At 43.4% G+C, this 17,340-nt stretch overlaps 1 protein-coding gene across 1 annotated transcript; it reads left to right on the top strand.

Moving 5' to 3' along the window:
• The first annotated feature begins 14,262 nt into the window (after window positions 1-14,262).
• On the top strand, window positions 14,263-15,830 carry cldn5b (claudin 5b). Its single transcript, XM_040048793.1, has one exon. The coding sequence runs from the start codon at window positions 14,278-14,280 to the stop codon at window positions 15,121-15,123; it is 846 nt and encodes a 281-aa protein (XP_039904727.1). The 5' UTR covers window positions 14,263-14,277; the 3' UTR covers window positions 15,124-15,830.
• The last annotated feature ends 1,510 nt before the right edge of the window (window positions 15,831-17,340 follow it).

The following is a 17,340-nucleotide window of genomic DNA, read 5'->3' as shown; positions in this document are numbered from 1 at the left end:
GTGCAGCACGTAAGATCGACAGCGCACAGTGTGCTTTGAGGTAGGAGCCAAAAAAGGGTGTAGTTTGTGTGTGTGAGCACCTGTGTGTACACCTGTGAGCATGGACGCGCTTGTATTTAAAACGTTTCTTCATGTAATGATCTGCTAGAGGGTGTGGGGAGCCACAGCCCCGTCCTCCAGGGCATGAAGCAGGTATGGAGGAGATCAAAACTCCAGACATCCAGAGGTCCCCAGAACACAAGAGACCAAGGAAGACCAACAGAGGGGCAGCCGCGCCACTGTCCCAGAAAGAGCTGAAGAGAGCCCTAGATGAGGGTTCACTCAGCAGCCGCGGAGCAGAAGCCAGGGGGGGGGTTGCAGTGACGCGCCCATGAGCTCCGCCGGCAGCCAGCTGTGCCTGAGTGACCGAGCCCCAGGCCGAGAGGCCGAGGGCACCCCACCCCCGAAGTGGCCCGAGCGAGCCCCAGGCTCCAGGCCCCGACAAGTAGCCACCAAGGAGTGAGCCAGTGTGTACCTGGACGCCCACCCCCGGACACAAAGAACCACCAACGCACTGATGTCTGAGGGAGTCCGCCACTGGCAGGGGAAGTGGTGGGGGAGATAGGCCTCCATACCTTAGAGGGCCTGAGATGCCCCAGAGAGGTGGCGTCTGATACCCAACCTGACATATAGACACAGACATACAGGCACACACAGATACAAACATCCATTCCCACCCTCATGCTCTCATATGCAATTACTCAACACTCAACCAACGTGGAGACAGACATAGAGAGACACTGTACACACAATCACACTCCCCAAGCGTACTCTATACCCCAGGTCTAGGTACCCTTGCCCCTGGAGGGGGAAACTGCACCCAGACCCAGGTAGTGTTACCCTTTTCTCTGGGGTGGGGAGAAGCAGACTGCCCCGACTCAGCAGCAGCAGGGAGGCCCACATTCCAGACCCCAATCGGACGGCCAACTCCTCCCAGACCCCATCGCTCCAGCAGACCACAGAGAACGGGGGGGACTCCAAACCTCCCTCCGCCCGCTCATCCTGAGGATGTTTTACCAGTCAGTGGTTGCTAGACTACTTTTCTATGCTGTGGTGTACTGGGGGAGCAGCACAGCAAAGAAGGACTCATCCAGGCTTGAAAAACTGATCAGGAAGGTTAGCTCTGTGGTCGGCATGAAGCTGGACACTCTGGTGACAGTGGCAGAGAAAAGGACACTAAAGAAACTGCTGGACATTATGGACAATGCTGGGCATCCTCTGCACACGGCCATAAACAACCAGAAGAGTCTGTTCAGTGACAGGTTGCTTCTCCCAAAGACAAGAACCAACAGACTTAAAAACTCCTTTGTCCCACACACCATCAGACTGTTTAACTCCTCTCTGGAGGGGAGAGGGAGGGGAGACAGGAGGACAAAGGAGGGGGGAACAACTAAGCTGTAGTGCCTCTTCACTTCACCGTGCAATTACCTTTTGTGCAATACTTTTTCTTAATAGTCAATGGTGCAATAGACTCCATACTTGAAATGTGCAATTCACTTGTATTTTTATTTTTATTTTATTCCTATTTATTCTATTTATCCCCTTTGTATATTTTATCTATATATGTCTTTGTATTTATATATGTGTATATATATATATATAATATTCTGTAACTCTGTAACTTCTGTCGGTGCTGTGCTTTTTTGGAAACCGAATTTCCCAGAGGAACCCACCCGAGGGATTAATAAAGTTTTATCTTATCTTATCTTATCATATGTAGTGTTGATGCATGTGTGTTCTAAGGTGCCTTTAAAACCCAGGAGGGCAGGGAGCTACCTGCCAGCGAGCAGCGGGTAAGCGCATAGCCCCTCCTGATAGCCCTCAATGTCTACATGTATTTAAAATTGAGAGGTGGGCAATGACGCCAGGGGTGAGGTGTACACCCTGATGGTCTTTTGGATTCCGTGTAGCGTGCCCACCCCCAAGATCCTATATGTATGTGTTATGAGAGTGTGAGTAATGTGAATGTCTAAGTTGTGGGATAAAATTGAGTCACAGGCAGCCAGAAGGGGACGGGGGACGGGGGGTGGGGAATGTCCAATGTCCTCATTGGACAAATTAAGGTGTTACAGCAGCAAATTAACAGGCAGATAGAGCATGCAATTTTAGACAAAAATAAAGAATATGAAAATAAAAAGTAAGAAATAAGAGACTGTAGAGTAAGGGAAATTTTTTTAAATGTACAAAATGTTCTGTATATTTGTGGTTAAAAAAAACAGACTTTTAGCAGAAAATGGAAAAACTGGGCAAATAACACTTTTTGCATAACATGAGTATTACAGTTGTTCAAAGTTGCTTTGTTTTCATTGTCAAAAGAGTAAAAATTTGTTAAAGTTTGTAAATGATAGCTCATAGAACTAAGCTGAGTCTCATTCAGGACAGAAAAAAAGAGAGACCCATCCATCCACTGTGACCTCCTTTTGCTGTAGCTTCCTCCTACATATTTGATTGTGGAAGGGTCCAAAGAAGAGATTAATACTGGAAACTGACTTAATTTTGTAAACATAAAGTTGAGGCCTCACACTCTAGAGGTGGGACTCACCAGACAACCCACAACACAACGTTATCACAATACTTCACTTATGATGCAAGATTATTGTATTATATTGTCAAAAATCTCTGGGCAACCATTTAGTCAAGTTGCAATAGGCCACAAAATGTGAAAAAAATCAGCAGGATGTTGCTGTCCTATTTTTCCTTGTGTGAATGAACCATTAGCTTGCTCTGAATTAGGAGGTAGCTTTGCGAAACTGAATGTGGCCAGTGTAGATGGTTTTTGGCTGAGCTGATTTAATGTTAAGTTTGCTCAACTAATGTTCTCTGAGGATGGTCGTGTAGGAGATGATGTTCATAGTATTCTCAGTATTCTCAAAATATTTGTATGTATTTAAGATAAATTATGATATTTGGTGTCCATCTATTAATCCAAAATTGGCACTGGAAATATTGTGACTATGCAGTATTTTTCCCACGCTCCTTTATCCTGCCAATCCAACAATTTTTGTCCCTGTCCTTGACATGAAGGAACATGTCATGAGGCAGCAGCCTAAGCAGAGAAGCCCAGACCTCCCTGTCCCAGCCACCTGCTTCAGCTTGTCCAGCCGTGAGATAAATTCTCTCCAGAGTGTCCTGGGTCTGCCTCGGGGCCTCCTCCCAGTGGGACATGCCTGGAACACCTCACCCAGGAGGCATCCTGATCAGATGCCCAAACTACCTCAACGGACTCCTTTTGATGTGGAGGAGCAGCGGCTCTACTCTGAGCCCCTCCCGGATCGCCAAACTCATCACCCTATATCTGAGGGAAAAGCCAGCCACCACAATCTCTTTCTTTTGGTCATTACCCACAGCTCGTGACCATAAGTGAGGATAGGGGCGTAGATCAGCTGGTAAATCAAGAGCTTCACTTTTACACTCAGCTCTCTCTTCACCAAGATGGACCGGTACAGCGTCCACATCAACATGCAGCCACAGCACCAATCCGTCTGTCGATCCCTCGCTCCTCTCTCCCCTCACTCTTGAACAAGACCCCAAGATACTTAAACTCCTCTACCTGGGGCAGTAACCTTTCAATATTGTAAAAATTGAAAGTATTATGTGGGGGGTTTGGAGCCAAAAGAGCCAAAATGCAGAGTCAAACCTAATATTGCAGAGTAATGCACTAATAAAACACTAGAAATGACTCACAGTTCACAGACTAAAAACACAAATAATTTTAGTGAGTCCAATAATTTAATTATAAATGCTCTAAAGGAAACAAACAGCTGTGAAAGAGTACCTGGCCAGCTGAAAACATGTTTCCTTTTGGAGCCAGCTTAAAGTGTCTCCAAACTACTTTGCTGTTTGACCTGGGTCCATGTTTGAACTAAAAGTGTTCAGGCCAAATTTAATACTTAAAGTACCTAAGGTGCATACTGATGTATTTTCTTGGTTTGTTTAATTCATTTTAATACCACCATTCTGGCTAAGCAACCCTTAATTATGAAATCTAAAATCTCAGTTGGATTTACCAAATAAAAGAAAAGTTATAATTGTCATAGTTCTGGGTCATTTGAACCAGTGTTTTGAGTGTTTTGGTGTCATAGGTGTATTATCCAATCCAATCCAATCCAATTTTATTTATAAAGCACTTTAAAATACCCAGCACAGGAACAAAGTGCTGTACAGAAAATAAGTTAAAACAATAGAATAACAGAAAACAGCAAAATAAATAAATAAAACACATAAAACATAAAATTAAAACAGCCCTATGTTAAAACAAAAACAAGATAAAACATCATCGAATCACCTAAAAACAACTAAAATAAAAAACCAACATCTCACGTGGTGTCAAAGGCCAGGGTAAAGAGGTGGGTTTTCAAGAGTGACTTAAAAACAGATAAAGAACTGGCCTGTCTAATCTCTAAAGGAAGCTCGTTCCACAGTTTGGGAGCTGCTACAGCAAAAGCACGATCTCCTCTAAGTTTACGCCCAGTCCTGGGTATCTTCAGGAGCAGCTGATCAGCTGACCTGAGAGAGCGGGTGGGTGTATAAGGCTGTAGCAGCTCAGAGAGATAAGATGGAGCTAGGCCATGGAGAGCTTTAAAAGTAAATAAAAGAATTTTAAAATGAATCCTAAAAGAAATGGGCAGCCAGTGAAGTGAAGCTAAAACAGGGGAAATGTGCTCAAACTTTCGAGTGCCTGTTAAAAGACGAGCTGCGGCATTTTGCACCCTCTGTAGATGACTAATATATAATGCACTGACCCCAATATAAAGTGCATTACAGTAAAGTATTAGTAGACTTTAGTTTGTTCTGGTTGGAGGTTCTTATGTTCCCTGTTTGGTTCCTTGTCCATTTAGGTTCTCCACCGTCCTCTGTGTGTCCCTCTGTGTGTGTTTGTGTTTGTGTTTATGTGTGTGTGTGGACTTGTGTCTTGTTTCTCTTTTCTGTCCCCATGTTCCCCCTCCTCGTGCTCATTTCATGTCTCCCCAGCCTGTCATGTCTCTCTCCCTCTCTCTCGTGTCCCCTCTCAGTCCCTTTCTATTGTCTCCCCGTTTGCTTCCCTGTTCATTCCTGGTGTGGTGTCTTGCCTGTGAGTCTTAGGTCTGCGTCTCTGTGCTTCTTGTTTTATTTTGACAGTCTTGTGTTCCATGTTCGGTGTATTTCAGTGTTGTTTCCCCCTGTCTCATTAGCTAGATCATGTTCAGCCTTGTTCCCCCCCAGTGGTTTGTCCCCTCGTTTGTCCTCGTGTGTATTTATCTCTCCATCTCCCTGTGTCCTGCGTCGTGATCTCCCTCCCTCACACTGTGTGTTTCTGTGTGTTAGTTTAGATTTCAGTATTCCCAGTTTAGGTTAGTTTTGTATTTCTATGACATCCTAGCAATAAAAGCTGTGTTTTGAGTTCAAGTCCTGTCTGCGAGTGCATTTGGGTCCAATTCACCTGCTCCACACACAGTTCATGACAATAATAATACATAAACAGACTGTTTTGCAACCAGAATAGTCTGTGAAAACTCAATGAAAACATTTGGTTTAGTAAAAGAAAATACAGCGTCTTGGGGTATGAAAATTATGAGCAGATTTCAAACAATTTTCTGCTATGAAAACATAAAGAAGCTGAAGAAAACAATAAAACCATCCGTGACTGCAGCCTTGTTATAGTACTTGTGGTGTGTGGTGGTGTCATAATGAGAATACAGACGAGCTGAATTCGTACAGGATGAGTGTGTTGTGAGCTAAATGAATGTGTCATATCCACCTTTTGTTAAAACAAGTGGAACCAGAGGATGAAAAGGATCAGAAGGCACGATAAACCCAGTAGTGCAGAACATCTGTGTCTTATCGGGGCAGGTTGGTGACTTTCCAGTGCTGGGATTTCCTCCAGTGTGAGTCACCAGCTTGTTAAATCTGTGACTAAACTAATTAAAGTCATTATTATGGAAGCTGTACTCCCTTGGGCCATATGTGGAGTAGCTTATGACAAACCATCATCAACTAACCTCACGCTGTAAAACAGCATTAGTAATTTCAGCCAATTGACATTGAAAATGTTTTTTTTAGGAGGGACCTGCCCAAGAGGGCAGGAGAAATTAACAATAGCACTAGTTCTATAAAGATAATTTAAGTAGAAAGGACTGGATTGCTTATTATGTAGATAAAATAACGCAGTCATTAAGCTACTTGCAAAACAAGCAATTTCTTTATTTTATATATAACCCCTTTGTAAATCCTGTTTACTGAAGACTGTTTATCAAAATAAGTAAAGCGATTCTCATTTTAAAAAAAACAAACAAACAAAACACCGGGACCCTAGGCGTTATGGTCAGGGACCATTAAAAAAATGGCGATCCAGGATCGCTGAGTTGTGCACATTAAAATAATATAATAAGAATATTCTAATAAAAGCTAGAGAGGGTTGGAAAGCACGTGTCAGTGTCTCCAGTGTGGATCCTTTGAATCCTGGCGGTGCTAACTGATCGGCGCATCCCACTGTAAGGACCAGTTACTTGGACATTATGTCATGTCAGCTGAAGGGCTGACTGAATTCTAAAAGCTTAAAAAGTCACGATTAAATAAATAAGATGAGTAAATAAATAAAGTGATAAAATAAACAAAAGCTGAAATACAGAGTCGATTCTGAAACAGAAACATTAGATAAAGTAGATATACTGAGGTAAGGTAAAATAAACAATAAAATAAAACAGGTTAAGCGGTGGTCCTCCTGGGGCTCTCGTGCTCTGGGGGGGCTCTGGATGTCTGCGGACCAGTTCTCGTCCATGCCTGCTTCGTGTCCTAGGGGGCAGGGCTGTAGCTCCCTACACACACTATTAGACCCTTAAATGTAGAAACTTTATGAACACAAGTATGCTCACACACATAATTTGACTAATATAATATCACCATCATATTTGTTGGGCATTTTTTTGGCCTTCAAACAACAATTCTGATAGCTACACAGGACAGGCAAAAAAAAAGGAGAGGGAAGTTGATGGGCTGTAATTGCCATAATTGCAGTAATTGCAGTAAGCTGAAACTGGAAGTGCTCCACGCAGGGTGACAGAATTAATGTGTCACAGAGACCTGAGGGCAGTTGTGCTTTTTCCCTAATCGCAAAAAGGATTTTAGATTTGAGAGGAAGCTAGATGCTGAAAAATGTAAACAGTTAGTGGGAAATATAAAGCAGCAAAAGTAAGAGCAAATTAGAGAAAATTGGACATGCACACATGATTGCATGGTTAGAAGAAGCTGAAAAACTTAAGCAAACTAAAATCAGGGACAAAAATCGATCTGAGGCTGGAGGAGATACGACCCCACCTGAGCCCACACAAAAATCTCAACCCACAGAGGATGATTACACAAGCCCCCTCCAGGCCGAAGCCCTTATCCTTCCCCGAGCTGGAGCAGAAGACAGCCATTGGCATCCCTGTTAACAGTGAAGGAACAATCACTAACTCCCCTATTGCATCTATTTCTACCACAAAAATCTCTATTGCTATCAGTAAGCTGCCCGCAGTGGACACAGCCACCACCTATCAGCACACGCTCTGTAACAATACAAAACCCTTTGCCAAGCCAACAGATTAATCTCTCCAATTCCATTTTTGGATGTCAAACAGGGAAATCAGAGGATAGGAAGAAGCAGGGGAAGGCCAAGACAAAGCAAGGTTAGAGGTAGAAATCGCTGTGGTGGGGGCCGACATTGGGCACGGGACTGTACTGAAAGGAAAAAGGGCAGGAGGGATGATGACCACCAAGTGAGACGGGAAGCAAGACTAGATGTGGGGAAGTGAGAGTAAAGGTGTTATTTTGTGCTTATAATGTATAAAAATAGTAAAATAAAAAATGTGATGACTTCAAATTACAGAAACAAAAGTCTAGCATAGCTAATCCAACAGGGGGCAAACAACTCAACATCAGTAAAGATTGTCCACAGCGATCACCCTGATTAGGGAGGAAATTGGCAGGGATCAAGAAATGAGGGTTTTAGTGTTGCTGCTGACTGTAACGTTAGGTCTGATAACAAATGTTATTGTAATGCATGGGGTTTTGTAGCAGCTAATAGAGGTCATGAGTGGAGATACATGCTAAAACACAAAATAAAGAGTCACCTCACCACTGTAAAAAAGTAGGTAAAGAACATAGGGTCGTAAGATCTTTGAAAAATGCTGAAATAGGGGACAGGGGGTTGGATGCATTAGGCATTTGGGCATCAGGCACCAACCCATTTGTAGTGTTTAAAATACTGATACAGATCCTGGATCTACACACCAGTTTACACTGCAACACATACCACAAACTTCACAGGAGTAATGACCATAAACATAACAAACGCATTAGAACTAGAGACAGGTTACACTGACAAAAATAATGTTAGACTGTGTGTTTTGGACTGCCTGCCAAGCTAATGTTTCTAGTTGCGGCGTGCGCATCCAGCTAGTTTAGCACGTATGCTCTGGTTGTTAGCTTGCACTTCACTGCCCCTGTGTGAAACTTGTTTGCATTATAAAACCATAACCCCTCCAAAACATATCATGGAAATTATATCTATTTTCATAGGAATGGGCAAGGTCAGGACCTGCGTGACTGAAGCGGGTGCAATGTCCCCCAGGACATAACACAGCCAAGGACTCTTACCTCAATGATTAGTTTATGCAGATTAGTCTGAGAGCTGGACTCCCCCCTGAATGGAAAGGAACCTGTGCACTAGTTCCCTAAAAATGCCTTTCAAGTTTTTTATCCTCCCGGAAATTAAGCAGCTGACCCAAGCTGTAAAGAGCGAGGAATCTGAAGAACAAAATGGGAGTTGTATTCCCGAGAGTCTGGAGGTGGGTATGTGGATGCCATCAGTGTTCCATGGAGAGTGGCCGATGAGTTTAAAGCTAGAAATCAAACAGAAGCAGGTTTTGAGTCAGTCTTTTCCCAGAGGGTGACAGTTAATAAAAATGTAGATTAGATTAACTACCTTGCAATCAAAAGAGATTTGCCTGAAAAAATTGGTCCAGAGGCTGATCGTCACTGCTCTAACCAAAACCATCTAAATGTAAAGATTTAAATGCCGAGTGCAAGGATTCTTTGGCCATAAACAACTATAACCTAAGACAAAATTAATTAAGGTGCACCATGCAATGACCTCAATGACCTTTCATTGAGGTCATTGAGGTCATTGCATAGTGGGGTTTGGGGGGGTCATTTCCCATACATATGGAATATGTAATGGAGACTCTGGGATGTTACACCCATAATATTGCATTGTAGCAGTCATTAGTGGTGTGCGATACTGCTGATTTTGGGGAGAGCAGTGTATCATGACTTATGGCATGAATCATCATAGGTTTGCAAATTCTGAACACATTTTACTTGTTACTAAATCACTGTGATTCTACAATAACGAGTTAACACAATAAAAGCACATCTTTCAGCCTTTCACAGAAACTGGAGACCTGAAATGTGAGCGGGTATGAGCTACAAGCTATAAATAAGCTATGAATAAAATAGACCTGACAGTCAACACAAAAAGGTTCAGATATTTTTAATTATGGATGTTTGACGTATATCATTTTGAATTCCACAAAATTCAGTAAACATAGATAATAGAAACAAAGAATTGATCCTCCCACACTAGCACCAGTATTGATCCAATAACAATACTAGCATTGTTATTGATACTATCAATATTTGTATGAATTTGCCCACCTCTAACACTCACTGGAGTTATTTATGAGGAAAGCAGCACCAAAGCACCAAAACTTTACTTTAATATTGCCCAACACTAGAATTTTAACTCTCATGAATTTGCTGTATGATATTCATATGTCTTTAATTACCTCTGCAAAGGAAGTTATTTTATTTGGGCTGATTGGATGGAGTAAATTTAGATCTAGATCTGGATCTAGAGCCAGGAAGTTTTGGAGGTTTTTTTTTAAACTGTTGTTAGACAGGGCAAACAGTTCATGTTTATACTTTGAGCTGAATTATGCCCAAAACAAACACACACACACACACACACACACACACACACACACACACACACACACACACACACACACACAGGATGACCAACTAACAGTGAAGAAACCAAACTGTTGGCTCACATGGCAAACACTGGCACCAGGACAATGCCAAAGTTACCACAACAGTGTGCCAAGGTCTTACACCTCTAAAAGTGCCAAAAACTCACAGCAGCTTACATTTGATTGTGGATTATAAAAACAGTTAAAGAGAAAAAGAGGAGAGTGCCCACAATGGTTCAGAGAACAATGAGCAACAAAGGGAAGTGATAACAGACAGGATATCCTGACAGTACTAGTGCTGCTAGCACGTCACAGCAAAATACTGCCAGGACAAAGCATACAAGTACTCACAATAAAGCCCAAAAAGATGCCTCCTTGTAAAGATATTCATTCTGAATTTTTTAAGCTCAAGTTATTATATTCTAGACAAGCCTCCACACACCCTGTGAAGTGAAATGAATTGGAGCTGTAGTTGGAAATGTGTCAAGTTCAGTGAAGTAATTCAGACCTGGAAATGAGTTCAGCTGGGATCTATGGATTAAACTAAAGTCATGTAAACCAAAGTTAAGACAAGGTGTGTTAAATAAAATTTACAAAATGCACACGCACAGCTGAATAAGAGTTGAATTCAAAATTGACTTTGAAGCTGAGCTGAGCTGACTAAAGTGAGGAGCAAGTGGAGTAAGTATAGTTAGTTAGGTCAAGTCAGTTTTATTTGTAGCACAGTTAAAATGACAGGAGTGAACCCAACATGCTTCCCAGACAAAGACAAATCAAATAAAGACAAATAAAATCCAGAAATAGAAAAAAGACAAAATAAAAGAGCAGTAAGAAAATGTTCACAGTGGACTTCACAAAACCACAAGCCACCTCATGCTTCACACAGAGAGAAGTTGTGACCTAGAGGAAAGATCTGAGGCTGGGCTGAGTCCAGTGCAGTGAAAGGAAGTGGAAATATGCAGAGCTTACTTAGCTATGCTAAGCTGAATTTAATAGAGCAGAAAGGAGGGGAGTGCAGAAAAATACAGTCAGGTAACCTGAGTTGTGATCATCAGAGTCCAATTAAGATGCCTCGATGTCTCCTGGCATCTTTGGACTTATTTATAATTCTTATGTTGGACTAATCTTAACAAAATGTGATTTTATTCACTGAAAGTAGACCTCAGTGTTTATTCATCAGCAAGTTATGCTCGCTGGAAGTATTTCTGTGTGGCTGTAAACACAGAAAAAAGGAGGAAGCATCTGGCTTTCTGAGGACACGTGCATTTTGCACACATTATGTACACAAACACACACACAGTTTTTTCAATAACTATTCTTTCTGCCTGCAGGGACAGCAGTCAGAGTTTTGATTAGAGCAGCGGTTGCTATCGTGTTGTTGAGCCAACAGGAACCCAGTTTTCATGACCCACTCACCTACTACGTGACATCATGACTCTTCTCCTTTATATGCATGTGTGTGTGTATGTGTGTGAGAGAGAAAACAGCTCTTGTAGTAATGAGTTTCCCAGGTTGAGAGCTGATTATGTTTTTCCTGAGGAGGGTCATTTGTCGGCATGTTGACGTCCAAGCTGGAGTAGCACCTGCTACCTCTGCCCTTAATCTGAAAACGTGATGGCCTCATGAATTGGCCATCACGTTTTCAGTAAGAGCAAACATTTTCTGTTTGACTGTTTTCATCTTGCCCACGTATTAATCTCCCTCAGTATAGCTCTGATTTACTGCTGTTCTGGTTGAACCTGTCTGTAACGGTACTACAGCTGGTAGAGACAAAAAGATTTAACTGCTAGAATCTGGAAACTGCTTAACCTCTGCCAGGTGACCTATTAAGGTTAGGATTAGTGTTTGGTTCCTTCCTCGTTATAGAACATTTCACCTCCATCCATCCATCCATCCATCTTCCTCCGCTTTATCCGAGGCGGGGTCGCGGGGGCAGCAACCTAAGCAGAGAAGCCCAGACCTCCCTCTCCCCAGCTACCTCCTCCAGCTTATCCGGGGGAACACCAAGGCGTTCCCAGGCCAGCCGAGAGATATAATCTCTCCAGCATGTCCTGGGCCTCCTCCCGGTGAGACATGCCCAAAACACCTCACCCAGGAGGCATCCTTGTCAGATGCCCGAACCACCTCAGCTGGCTCCTTTCAATGTGGAGGAGCAACGGCTCTACTCAGAGCCCCTCCCGGATGGCTGAACTTCTCACCCTATCTCTAAGGGAGAGGCCAGCCACCCTTCGGAGGAAGCTCATTTCCGCCACTTGTATCTCGTACTTTCGGTTACTACCCACAGCTCGTAGGCATAGGTGAGGGTAGGGACATAGACCGACCAGTAACTTGAGAGCTTCGCTTTTACACTCAGCTCTCTCTTCACCAAAGTCCACTGCGGCCGCAGCACCAATCCGTCTGTTGATCTCCGGCTCCCTTCTCCCATCACTCGCGAACAAGACCCCGAGTTACTTGAAGTCCTCCACTTGGGGCAGGAACTCATCCCCGACCCTGAGTGGGCACTCCACCCTTTTCCGGCTGAGAACCATGGCCTCAGATTTGGAGGTGCTGACCTCATCCCCACTGCTTCACACTCGGCTGCGAACCGTTCCAGTGAGAGCTGGAGGCCATCACCCGATGAAGCCAACAGAACCACATCATCCACGAAAAGCAGAGATGAGATTCTGAGGCCACCGAAGTGAAAGCCCTCCGCCACTTGGCTGCACCTAGAAATCCTGTCCATAAAAATTATGAACAGAATCAGTGACAAAGGGCAGCCCTGGCGTGGGCCCATCAGCCCATCACCTACCGGGAACAAGTCTGACTTATTGCCGAACATTTCACCTGAAAAATAACCCCCCCCCAACCAAAATGTATCAGACAGTTTGCCCACTTAATGCATGGCTAAAACTACACTCAATCTCACCCCAAGTCCCTGATGTATGTTAAGAGATTAACTGTCCAATCTGATTCAACGAAGCTCAGCAATCCCTGCATCATGTTAGTCACTATTTTAGTGGTTTGGAGCTTTGTAGAAGGTCTTTATTACAATGCCTCTTTCCTACCTCCACCCTGTTTGTGTTTATTTACTGTGTGGCATACAAGTGAGTGAATCAGCCCTTCTTACCCCCCCACCCCCTAATAGCACTGCTCCCCTTCTGTCTACAGTGCAATGTCGGCATAACTAAAACCTAAAACACTGATGTTCTGGGACCCCACTGGTGATAGAGTAATTACTATAGGTGTGGTCCAGCTTCTATCAGCATGCATTTTCTCTACAGTAAACACACACACACACACACACACACACACACACACACACACACACACACACACACACACACACACACACACACACACATACACAGGGTATGTTAACTTCTGTTTTCCCATTAAGAAGCTGATAAAGACAAATCAATAACGGTCTCTGCTTTGCTTCTGGGCTTCATATTTTAGAAATAAAAAGATCTTTGTAGAGTAGGAAGAATGATGTATTTACAAAGATACTTGGTAAAATGTACAGCAAACTCAGGGATCATTTTTAAGACCGCATTTGACTGCTAAAGAGATTGAGTCTATCCATGTTTAGAGCAGGGATAGCCAATCAGAGGCAAGGACTTTCTCTGACGCTCACTTTGAACTTCAGCCGGTAGTTATGACTAAATCCATTAACTCACTACCATGGGGAATTTGATATTTGTATTAGTAGCAGCTGTATCTAATAAACTGGTGAGTGTATGAAGGTCAGTCCTATGCGAAGCAAAAGGTTATTTTGGTGAAGCCAATATAATACAATTAAAAATAATAATTGCAGTGAGGTACATAAATATATAAAGGCATCTCTGACTATTGAAGGCATCTGTCTTCATCTAATGTCACTGAAGTCAAAGTATGGGGTGGGAACTGTCAGTTTTAAAATCTTGACTTCACTGAGGGCGTTTGAGGAAAGACAAAATTGGAATCCAGGGTAAGCATTTCAGTCATTTCACTGGCAGGTTTGGTTCACTTTGAGAGAATCAACAGAATTCAAAATGTTAAACTGCTCAACCCAACTTTAATATGACTAATTAAGTTAAAGCAACACATTCAGACCTTCAGTTAACACATACCAGTTGTCATACAAGTAATTCCTGAAGATGTATTAAATATATTTGCATATTTGTATCACTATATGGGTTCTAGAGCTTAAGCCATCCCACAGACTGAACTCCGGTTCGCTGCACACAGGAGCGTGCCTGCTGATGCACGCTTATAATTGGCTGAGACAAAGATGCATTCGCAGCTGATTGGCTCAAAGTTTGTGGGTTCTGTTTTTTTCAGGAGGCTGAGCAGCAGCGTGATAAAAGAGCAACCTGTGAGCGCACACTGTAAAAGGCGTCAGGACAGGACAGTAGAGAGCAGTCAGCAACCAGAAGACTCCCTCACTTCTCCTCCCACACAAAGAACATCAGAAGAGCTACAAGAAGCCATGCTCACCGCTTGCTTGGAGGTCCTGGGCTTGGCGCTGTGCGTCACGGGCTCTCTGCTGGCGATGGTCGCCTGCGGGCTGCCCATGTGGAGGGTGAGCGCCTTCATCGATTCCAACATCCTGGTGGCTCAGACCCTCTGGGAGGGACTGTGGATGTCCTGCGTGGTGCAGAGTACCGGCCAGATGCAGTGCAAAGTGCATGACTCCATGCTGGCTCTCGAGCAGGATCATCAGACGGCGCGCGCCCTGACGGTCATCTCCGCAGTCCTGGGGATCGTCGCCCTAGCGGTCACGGTGGCCGGAGCGCAGTGCACCAACTGCATCAGGGATGAGACGATAAAGGCGAGAGTGGTTCACGCCGGGGGAGTGATCTACATCATCAGCGGACTCTTCGTGCTCGTCCCGCTCTGCTGGATGGCCCATCGCATCATACTGGACTTCAACAACCCCAACATCCCTTCCTCCAAGAAGAGAGAGATCGGAGCGGCAATCTATGTGGGCTGGGCGGCCGCCGCGCTGCTGCTGCTCGGCGGGACCCTGCTGTGCTGCTCCTTCTCCCAGACGGTCAGGGGCGCAAATCCCATGAAATACACTCCAACCAAGACGATCGCAGTGAACGGGGAGTTCAACAAGAACCTGTATGTGTAAACTAGAAGACATTGTATACAGGACACTTTGATTTGTAGCAGTTTTGCCAGAATCTCTGAAAGATGCGGTGCCTCTATACATACTCATGTGACGTACTGAGGGCGCTCATTTGACGCTTAATGCGGCTGTAACTGTAACTCTGGAGCACGATCGTGTCACATATGCGAGTTACTGCTCTGAATATTGTGTAGTATTTTTCCAATAGCGGAAGTAGTCAGCAGTTCACTCCTGAGAAACGCAGTTTAGGATTGAAAATATGTTGAATGTGTTGCCAGGAACTTTTAATAACCATGTGGCTGCTGAGGCTGAGTGTTGAGCCTCGGCCTCTGAACGGCTTCAGTGTAAATATGTTTTCCTCCTCCTCTCTCAATCAGTGGACGTATTTCGATGTTTGTGAGAATTCGCAGGGTTGGCAATAATTCAAACCCTGCGCACCCGGGCTCTAATCAAGGGGACAGTTTGCATTTCTCCTTATGCCTTCAGGTATTTTTTAGAGTACTTTTTCTAATAAAGAAGAAAAAACACTTGTCTGCTTTCACTATTTATATCTCAGTCAATCAATCACTACGCATTTGCCTGCTGTTATCAAAAAATCGTGAGGAAAATATATGAACTATTTCAGTTGCAGAAAATTCTAAGGTCCGTTTTGTAAGGGGCTGTGATTTAAAAGCAAATTAAAACCTTTCATAATAAAGTGATTAAAATAATGTGACAAAACAAGTGCTTCCGATTTCTGTCCAAAACAAGAGTGATGAAGAGAAATGAAGCTGAACTAGGACCAGGATGTGTGTTCGTGTAATACCACTTTGGAACACAAGATGGTGGAACAGTTTTCTCCCCCACCTAACTACACTCAGTATGTTTTATAAGAATATTTGCTAGCTATTCTAATTTTATCCTGTAGAGAAAACACACTGAAAGAGCTAACAGATGATGAGGCATTGAAGAAAAATCCAATACAAGGTGTTGCTTCCTTTTCGGGGGGACAAGAGAACCCAAAGCACACAAGGAAAATACCCTCCACAGCACAAGAGAGCCACCACACCCTCTCACTGAAGCACTCACAGTTTCAGGGCTATAATGTCTTTTGTTTCCCATTTGGACCAACAAACCAATCCAGAATCTTGAGTATAACAAAGCCAACCTTTTCCGTCACAGAGCAGCCTAACCCGGGATGGGATGTTTACTGGCTGTTGGTTTAGGCATCTCAGTGGGTGCTTTAAAAAGATCTAGACTGTTGCTGTTACTGTACTAACATGATGGTCCACACTCTCTGATATTACCATGAGCTTCACTTCTTTTATAAAGGTCTTCTGGCCTTCTGGTACGTTCATAAAGTAGGTGTGACAGTGTCATCAGCAGGTTTGTCTGTAAAGGAAACTAAAAATAGAAAAATGATGGCAAATAATCAGATTCCTGGTTCTTACACCCTAACAGAGTGGTACATGGGAGAGCCATTTGAACAGTGCACCCAGCACATCATTAGGGTCTGTGCAATCAAAAGGGTGCAACTCCAGCCACAGGAAGCTTGGCCTAGATCTGGGAGAGTGGAGCAATTAGTGCCCTCATGTGCATAAACAGAAAAGGAAAACATGCACACAAACACCATCAGGACAACAACCCCGCACAGCACACACACACACACAGTATGTGGCCAATCGCACGAACATTTCCGCTCTGACTGAGATTCCAAGCAAGTGGAACAACAACTTCCACTTTTCAAAAGGAAGCCTGTTTTTGGTTTTAGTGTTGCTTAAAGAGAAAGCAGCCAAACCCAGTACACTGTAAATACTATATGTGTGTTTAGACAACAAAGTCTAGAAGATCAACGGTGCAAACTTGGAGTTAGCTCAGAACTTTAAAGACCAAAAAAACAAAAAAAACAAACCCTTGACAACTGAACGTAGTTACCTGGAAAAATCTAAAAGGTTCTGTTTTTAAAAGAACCTGAAAAAAGAACTATTTGATTAAACACGTCTAAGCACATTAAAGCCAGAATTCTATCCAAATGATATAAAAGCTAGAAATAACAAGGCAAGAACACTATTCTCCTGCATTCCCAGTGCTTCCAACCATACATCATTCTAAAACATGGATAACACTGGGACTAAGCTCAGCACACAATCAACATGTTGCCACGGATCTACTAATTATTCAGTGTTCAGAAAGCATTCACGATAGCCCAAGAGAGCAAAGACAGTCATGAATGTTTTGCAT

Source organism: Simochromis diagramma, unplaced genomic scaffold (genome assembly GCF_900408965.1).
Source record: "Simochromis diagramma unplaced genomic scaffold, fSimDia1.1 OVJJ01000683.1, whole genome shotgun sequence".
In the NCBI taxonomy this organism is placed as follows: domain Eukaryota; kingdom Metazoa; phylum Chordata; class Actinopteri; order Cichliformes; family Cichlidae; genus Simochromis; species Simochromis diagramma.
Note: the sequence above shows the minus strand (reverse complement) of the source record. Positions and strands in the feature narration are given on the sequence as shown.